This window comes from Chinchilla lanigera, unplaced genomic scaffold (assembly GCF_000276665.1).
Source record: "Chinchilla lanigera isolate Chin_1 unplaced genomic scaffold, ChiLan1.0 scaffold00033, whole genome shotgun sequence".
In the NCBI taxonomy this organism is placed as follows: domain Eukaryota; kingdom Metazoa; phylum Chordata; class Mammalia; order Rodentia; family Chinchillidae; genus Chinchilla; species Chinchilla lanigera.
This window is the reverse complement of record NW_004955434.1, coordinates 9,129,882-9,138,550: the sequence shown is the minus strand read 5'-3', so window position 1 is coordinate 9,138,550 and position 8,669 is coordinate 9,129,882. Positions and strand designations below refer to the sequence as shown.

Here is an 8,669-nt window from a genome sequence, read left to right as displayed (position 1 = left end):
GAGCTGCCTAGCAGTAAGGCGTACACGTTATGGCCCCGTCATGAACATGTTAAGTTCCTCTCAGAACTGGGTTTGCAGCAACCATCTCAAGGGATGGCATAATATGTCTATGTTGAAGAAAGAACAGGCTTGCTGAAAAGGAGGTGGCACTCCCAAGCATGTGTGTTTCTTGGCTGTGAGGCAAAAGCACTGCAGGCATGACACCTACGCAGGCCCCTTCCTGCCCAATGTGGGACTGGGGACAGGGACCAATACAAACATGAAACTCCATGCTGCTTGCTATGCTGTAAGGAATAAATAAAGTTCTCTGTCTCTGACGAGGACTTTTATGTCTTCTGCTAACACCCATGAAACAACAATCATTTAACATACTTGCTTATAAGTGAGTAAAAATCCCAGACCGTGACTCTTAACACTTTTAGGAGAGCTAATGTCTTTACATTATAAATACCAAAGGAGGAGTCAGGCATGGTGGCACACGCCTGTAATCCCAGCACTCGGGAGGCTGAGGCAGAAGGATCCTTGCAAATTTGAGGCCAGCCTGAGTTACAAAGTGAGCTCAAGCTCAGCCTGAACTGTATAGTGAGACCCTGTCTCAGAAAAGACACCCCCCCCAAAAAAAACCACCAAAGGAATAAAATAAGCTTTTTGAGCTTTCTCATGGAGACACTACAATGTACAACATAGGGATATTGTAGGAATAAAGTAAGAAAATACATGGCACATCTGCGACCGAAAACATCTAGAAACATCCAGTAACTGCCCTCCTCTTCCAGGAACCCATCTCTGCCATACACAATGAACCAATGAGGAACCATATGTGTCCATGACAGCAATCCGCGACAGGAGGTAAGACAGGCTAACACACATACCACCGCACGATGCGTACTGAAGAGCTTCCACACACACAGTTATAGTGAAGCCCCGCAACAGACGCTGAGGTGAGTCCTTGCAGAAACAACAGCAACAGATTCCACAGGGCTGGAAGAAGACCACAGGACCGGAGCGTGTGGTGTGGATCGAAGACACACAGAAACGCTGCGTGACCACGTCCTGGAGGAACTCTTCTTCCAGGTCAGCCAGGGAAGCTCCGCAGGGCCTGGGCCCCTGAGGAACGTCACTGCCATGAAAGAATGGCTAGAAACCACAGGAGGGACAGATGGTTTTCATTTGCATACTGGTATATTTAATGGAAAATTAAGAAAGTCCTTAATATACAGATTATCCTGTCCTGGATGAATACGTCTGCACTTGGTCCCTCTGGCAGCTTCCGTTTTGTAGGTAGACAACAGGGACTTCTCTCGTGACAGTTTCACTTGAGGGTCTTGCTAAGGTTGGAGAAGCCAACACCAACACAGGTCATCAGGACTTTATCCCCACCCTTCAGTTCTTCACCACACGGCTTGGTTTCAATTTTAAACATAATCTGGAAAAAGCTCTTCAAATGCCGTAAAAATTCTATCCTAAAAAATAGAAAAAAGAATGCATGAAAAAAATAAACTCCTCCTGCTCTGCTACCTAGAATTCAGGCTTTTGTAAGAAGAACTGAAATTAACTTGCAATCAAAGTTAACTTGTAATCAAACTTGATTAAACAGTACTTATTTCCAGCCGGCCGTTTCCAAAGAGGATCTGGAAAGCTTGCAAAGGGGCACACAATTCAGCAAGATAAATTCGACTGAAAAAGACTACCTACAACAAATGACACTTACGCCACTTAGAATTAAGCCGCTTGTTAGAATGGACGATAAATATGGTGAGAACTCTGAGTCATCCACACAAAGAATGAAGCGTGTACTTCCATGATTCACAGCAGCATGAAGGAAAAAAACAGGAAGAATGACTATTTTCAGTGCTCCCTTCGCTCCTCAACAATTCCCTTCAGTTTACTCACCACGTATGTACTGCGCACCTACCACAGGCAGGCACTGTCCTAGTGCTGAAGTGCTGCGGCAGCTGAAACGATGAAGAGAAAACCTTTCCCTCATGAGGGTTTCGCACAAGTGGTGTAGGAAAGATAAGTTCACGTTCTTGCAGGGTACTATAGAAATTTAAATACACTAAACCACAGAGATGGGGAAGAGGAGGGTGTAACAGTACCTGTGCATATCTGCAGTAGGCAATATAAAATAAGGTGGCCAGCCATGGCGCAGCCCTGGCTTTTAATGGGCGGCCCTAGCAGACCCAAACGCACTATGACCAGTATGACCGTAAGACTCACCTGGAGAGGTCACTAAATGCACAAGTTCCTGAAGGTTCTGATTAACTGGCAACCAGTATGGAAAGTCTACCCATGTGTAAGAGCCGGAACCACAGGGCGCGTGGCACCCCTCCCACTGCTCTCCCAGGCTCCGAGCTCCCCAGCTCCCTGGGGTGAGGAAGCTGTTGTTAGCAAGCATCCTAACAATTCCTAGCAGGGAAATTTGGGAAACTCTGCTTTAGTGAAGATCAGTGACCTAAATATCTGTAATAAAGTATTACAGAAACCTTGGGTTACAACGCTGCCTTCCGGTCGAACTAGCCAAATTCCCTACCCCAGCCAGATAGTTCTCAACTTCAAATGCAGGTAGAATCACCTAAGAAGCATTAGAAATGCTGGTCCTAGACATGATATCAGACCACTGGAACAGAGCTGAGGGTCAAGAAATAAACATACATACATTTAAAGGGCAACTTGATCATCCAACTCTTCAACAACTGATATGGAAACAACTTGGACACTTACACATCCAAGAATGAAGTTTTGACTCCTTCCTCATCATCATACACAAGGAAAAGGATCACAAGCTCCTCCCAGAAGAGTCAGAGACATCAAACCACAGTGACACAAGCAGACCCATGTTTACAGCGGCACAATTTATAATAGCCAAATCATGGAAGCAGTCTATGTCCATCAACAGATGAATGGATAAGAAAATGTGGTATTCACACACAACGGAGCACTACTCTCCCTTAAAGGAGGGTAAGCTCGAGTCAGCTGTAGAAAAATAGATGCATCTTGAGACCACAATGCTAAGTAAACCAGACCCAAAAACTCAGGTACCTCGTGGTTTCTTTTATATGAAGAACACAATACATGAAGTATGAAATAAAAGACAGATATAAGAAAAAAGAGGGGAAAAAAAGTCACTGTAATCCGGCACCGACAATGTATCTAAAAGTATACCTTGACTTGGTATAATTATCTTACAAGTTTTATGTTTTATAGCCTGTTAGTCTGGCTCTTAATCTGTATATATGATCATTAACTTTATAAGGTCTTGTAAGATAAATCTGATGCTGGCAAAATAAAAGGAGGGTGCAGGGAAGGGGGTAGTGAAAAGAACTGAAATGTGTTATATACGTGTACCAATTCCCTACAACAAACATAATCGTTATACACTACAAGGACGTACTAACAAAAGTTGGAAGGGGGAGACAGGGAGAAGCAGTTGCGGGAGGAGTCAGGGTGGCAACTGCAGCAGCAGATTCAATCCCAGCCTGGGCAGTTTAGCAAGACTCTGTCTCAAAATTTAAAAATTTAAAAAAAATAAAGGCTGAGGAAGTAGCTCAGTGATAGAATGCTTGCTTAGCATGTGCAAGTGCTGGGCTCAATCCCAGTAATACACACACAAACACACAAAGATATCCTCTTGCATAATGGTATACACCAGCATTCAGAAGGCTGAGGCAGGAAGATCATTGTGAGTTCAAGGCCAGCGTGGGCTGGCTACACAGTGAATTCAAGCCCAGCTTGAACTACACAGTGAGACCCTGTCTCAAAAAACCACCAAACCAAACCAAACCAAAACAAAAACAAACACAAAGAATCAAAGACCTATGTATTGGAGCTAAAATTCATAGAAGAACATAGGGGTTAATCTTCATGATTTTTAGCTAGGCAATAGCTTAAGTTTCTTAAATATAACATCAAAAGCATAGCAATAAAAAAAGAAATAAACTGGACTTCACTGAATTTAAAGTGTTTTGTGCATCATAAAACACTACCAAGAAAGAGGAAGACAATCTATATAATGGAAGAAAATATCTGTAAATCACGTATCTGATAAGATCTGCTGTCCCGAATATGTTAAGAACTTCTCCAATTTAATAACAATTTTTAAAAACCAGCACATATTTCCTCAAACAAGAAAATACAAATAACCAGTAAACACATGAAAAGACGTTCAATATTAGAGAAATGAAAATCAAAATTACTATAAGCTAATACTTCAAACCTTAAAGAATGCCTATACTAAAAAAGCAGACAATAAAAGAAGTGTAGGTGAGGGGACAGAGAAATTAGAACCCTTGTATACACTGGTAAAAAGGTAAAATGGTACGCTATTATGGAAAACAATCTGGTTTTGTCAAAATGTTAACTAAAGAGTTACCGTATGATATCATTTTACTCATGTACATATCCAAGAGAAATCACAATATATTCACACAAAATCTTGTACACAAATGTTTATGACAGCATTACTTGTACTAATAAAGAAGTAGAAACAATGCAAGTGGCTCTCATCTAATGAATGGATAAATACAATATTTGGTGGAGTATTATTCGGCCATAAAAACAAAATACTGATACACGCTACAACAGGGATGAACTCTGAAACAGTACGTTAAGTGGAGAAGCCAAGCCACAAAGGACCACATACTGTACGGCTCTACTGACACGAAACGGCCACAACAGAAAAATCTACCGTATCACAGAGGCAGAAAGCGCGCTAGTAGCTGCCTGGGGGTGGGCACAGTGGGAGGCGAGGGGTGACCACACATTGGCAGAGGGCTTCTTCCCTGTGTGATGAGAACGTCCTAAAATTAGACTCTGGCTGTGGTTATATAACCCTCTGAACAGGCTGAAAACCACCGTACACTTTAAACGGGGAAACCATGTGGTATATAAGTTACATTTTAATAAACTGCTTAAATACATATTTATGAAGTTAAAGAAACACAGCAAACTAAGTGCAAAGCCAACATTTAATGGATCTTCCTTTCCCTCCTGCGCCTCTGATACAGTCAAAGGAGGGAAAAAGCAATAGAGAGGCGCTGCACGGCTCCTCATCCTGTCCGGCTGACGCGACCGCAGGTCCCCAGCCAAGCGATGGCCCCGTGCCCCTGCGCACCAGCGCTCGGCGGAGTGGGCTCGCTCCCAGAAAGACCTCTGCTTCCTCCTCCACCGAGGAATGTACAACTTCACCTTCACAAGATCGCTCCGTTCGTCTGTTCTTCCACAACGACTTCCTTTCCAGTAACGCCCACCTCAGAGTTTTCCCTTCCCTCTGGGTTTCCACAGCATTTTGTACTTACAGTGTCCAGTGAAATGTTTATGTACAGTCGTCTCCACAACCGGCCCTGCCCCTTTCATAAATTATGTAAACGCCAATGACCCCTACTGATGAAACACGTTCTACCCGGGGGCACTAAGACCCTCTGGAGAGAGGCACCAAGTAGAATTTAGGAGCAAGGAGTAATTTTGAGAAATGACTTCAACATTCTCAGCAGTTAAAGGAAGTTAGTTCTCCCCCTGCTGGTTTTCCTTTCTTACTAACCAAACGAAATTTTCCTTTTTATCCCCCTTCTCCACTCATCCCACTACCTCCCCCTCACTCCGTCCCAGGGAAGAAAGAAAACCAACACATCAACCCCACAGATAAACAGGCCACATCTGTGGCTAAGCTTCCAGCTGGCAGGAGCGCAGAAAACGCCAGCCACTTCACCCACTCATCTGTACTCTAAGGAGGAAACAGACTGTTCTGTCTTTCGCCGCTGCAGCAGCCGACTAACGCAGGCCTCAGGCACGCTCTGCTCCCGGAGCTCGCCCAGCCCGCCTCCCTCTGAATCACTCAACTGTGCTCCAAAAAACCAGACACCCTCTCCGGCTGGCAGAATTCCCGCGGGGCCTCAGCTAGCTCGATCTCTTGGGGAAGCACAGGATTTTCCTCCTGCACTTGCAGCTTTGGAGTATCTGTGGCTTTTGAACATTCCGAAGAAGTAAAATCAGTTTGACTTTTTCCATCGTGGTCTGCCACCCCCTCGGCCTGTCTGAGGAAGGCTGCAGCAGAGGCTGGATTAACGTAGCCTTTGGGCTTTCTTTTCCCCACCTCCAGCCTCACTCTCCTGTTTCCAGCGCGTGGGATATTTTGTTTTGTTTTGGGTTTTGGGGGTTTTTGTTGTTGTTGTTTGTTTGTTTTGACACAAGGTCTCACCACATAGCTGAGGCTGACCTCGGACTCACTACGTAGCCCAGGCTGGTGAACCTGTGGCAATCCTCACGCTCAGTCTCCCAAGTGCTGGGATTATAGGCAGGCACAACTGCACCCAGCAGTGTGTGAGCTATTACAAAGCAAGAACTGCTCAGAAGCCGAGAAATGACCAGGGATGATGTTACCCCCCCAACAAACAGCTTCCTGGAGAAAATGAGAACCAACAGAAGAGTGGACTCCCCGGGATCTCCACGCAGCTGGACAGAGGTCCTCAGGTGTATTCCCTTCCCCACAGCCAGGGCTCTGTAGGGCCGCAGCCCTCCTCAGTTACCCAGGTCACCACTTGCCTTCCTTCACTCACGTGCAGCAGACGCACACCTGACAGATGCAACCCCAGGCGAGGACAAGGAGACCCACAGCCCGTGGAAGGCAGCTCTGCCCTTCGACGGACGACCACCCACAGAGTGCAACTGGCGGCTTTTCAGAAGAGCCATCCCGGGCAACTGGGCCTCCGTGCGACACCTGTGTGAAGGACTTTAGCTCTTAAACAGTTAGATATGCAAAGAGCACCCCCCTTTTTTTAAAGAACAAAATCATTTCTTTTCAGAAAACAAACAAAAATAGACTTTTCTATGAAAGCTTCCAGGTCACCTGATAGGCAGGTCTCACAGAATTCTGGAGCACAGAGATAATTTTCCCTGTGTATTTTCAAAAGATGGGTCGTCCCCACTGCTACTGCTGGTCAACAAGGAAAGGCCATCAGGCTCACAGCCACCTGCCCACTGTCTCCCAGCCACCCAGGGCTTGCAGGAGCCTGACCCTTAGACGCTGGTCCGTCCAGGTCCCCTTCAGAAGTAAGAAACCACCACAGAAGTCTGCCCTCTGCTCCACCACCCCACCTAATCCCCAGGCCCCTTCAATACAGGGCAGAGCCGGGATCCCTGCATTCCAGGTCTAAGCAGCTGCTCTGGAACTTAAGGCCAAAGATCTGAAGGTAAGAAAAGAATCTGCCTGATAGGGTCCTCTGTAGCCATTGTTTGGCAGCTTTTAAATATACCGGTAATTTTTTTTTTTTTTTCCGGCCAGTAACAATTTTTCTGAAGCCCGTCTAAGTTACTGGATTTATTTACAGAGGTGATAGGAAATAATCGGGCTGGCGGCATTGTTGGCAGATAAGGCTCACAGGCCAAGTTTGTTCAAGAACTTACCACAAGCAAGTAACTGACACCTGTTTCATCTGAAAAGTGGGGCTCAAACATAAAAAAGGTGACACAGTATGGAAACGTGCACTGTAACGCACTGCACAAATGCAAGTTAGAAGGTCCTGGGTGAATGTACAGAGAGCAGTGAAACCACTAAACAAATCTGTGGGTCTTCCCATGGGTGACTGATCACCTAGGTGGTCCAAGACACTCTCATCAGCCAGAGTTCAACAAGGAGAGTTAAACTTTCACAAGTAATAGAGAGCTGTCAGGAAAAAACAGTGGCAGGGTCTGTTTCCAACTTCCAACTAAAGACAGGAAGAGATCCATTTACAACAAAATTTGAAAGAACTTTTCTGAAAAAATGCAGCATGGCATCCTGCCTCAGGCAAAGTGCTGGGAGTTCAATGATAATGGATGGAATCCCAGATCTTACATAAGACCCAGTGGTTAGGGAAGCAGCAATCCCAGATGAAACTGTCCTGGTCTGAACCCCACTTCCTGTGTGTGTGTCTCTAGAATGTGACATGATCTCTGCATGCCTCAAGCCTATCACCTGTAAGACCGAGTGCATAATAGTATCTGCCTTATACACCCATAGGGTTATGCTGAAAACTAGAGTTAAAGCACTTAAAACAGGGTAGGGGCAGGGGATACAGCTTGGTGGCACAGCACCTGCCTGGCAAGTGCAAGAACATGAGTTCAATTTCCAGTACCAAAAAAACCCAAAAGAGAACAATAAAACGGTATGGGGGCTGAAGATGAAAAATGCAGACTGTCCAAATGTGCTTCTCTGATATGCATGAGATCCTGGGTTCAATCCTCAGCTCAGCAAAGCAAAAGCAAAAGAAACGGGGGGAAAAAGGAAACAACATCTAGCTTATAGTAAGCACCATGTTTGTTTAATAAACAGCTGCCTTACAGAATTCTTGGGAACCTTAGGAATAGCAAATAAGATACGTGCACGGACTGTATGACTAACTTCCTCCAGTCACGTTACTAAACAAAGTCAGTGTGACTGAAGGAAGTTAGTCATAAGCTTCCAAAAGGAGAAGAGAGTAGGCCGGGGTGTCCAGGCAGGAATCAAGGCTTCCAGTAATGACTGAGCTCCTCAGACATGCCGCCAGGAGCACGAAGCACTGAAACTCACTTAAACTTCACACGGGCTCCACAGCCCATGACTCCAGAGCCATCACCTTACCCACAGATAAAACTCAGAGACGCTCAGACCACATCACAGTCCGCCAGTGGCTTCATGGCAGCGCTCTGGCTCA

At 45.4% G+C, this 8,669-nt stretch overlaps 1 protein-coding gene across 1 annotated transcript in view; it reads right to left on the bottom strand.

Moving 5' to 3' along the window:
- Positions 1–1,163: 1,163 nt before the first annotated feature.
- The window catches only part of Rcl1 (RNA terminal phosphate cyclase-like 1), a 63,745-nt gene continuing 56,239 nt past the window's right edge, over positions 1,164–8,669 (bottom strand). The window contains exon 9 of the mRNA XM_005388652.2: positions 1,164–1,463. Coding sequence (XP_005388709.1) covers positions 1,313–1,463 — 151 coding nt within the window. The 3' untranslated portion in view covers positions 1,164–1,312. The remainder of the gene's footprint in view (positions 1,464–8,669) is intronic.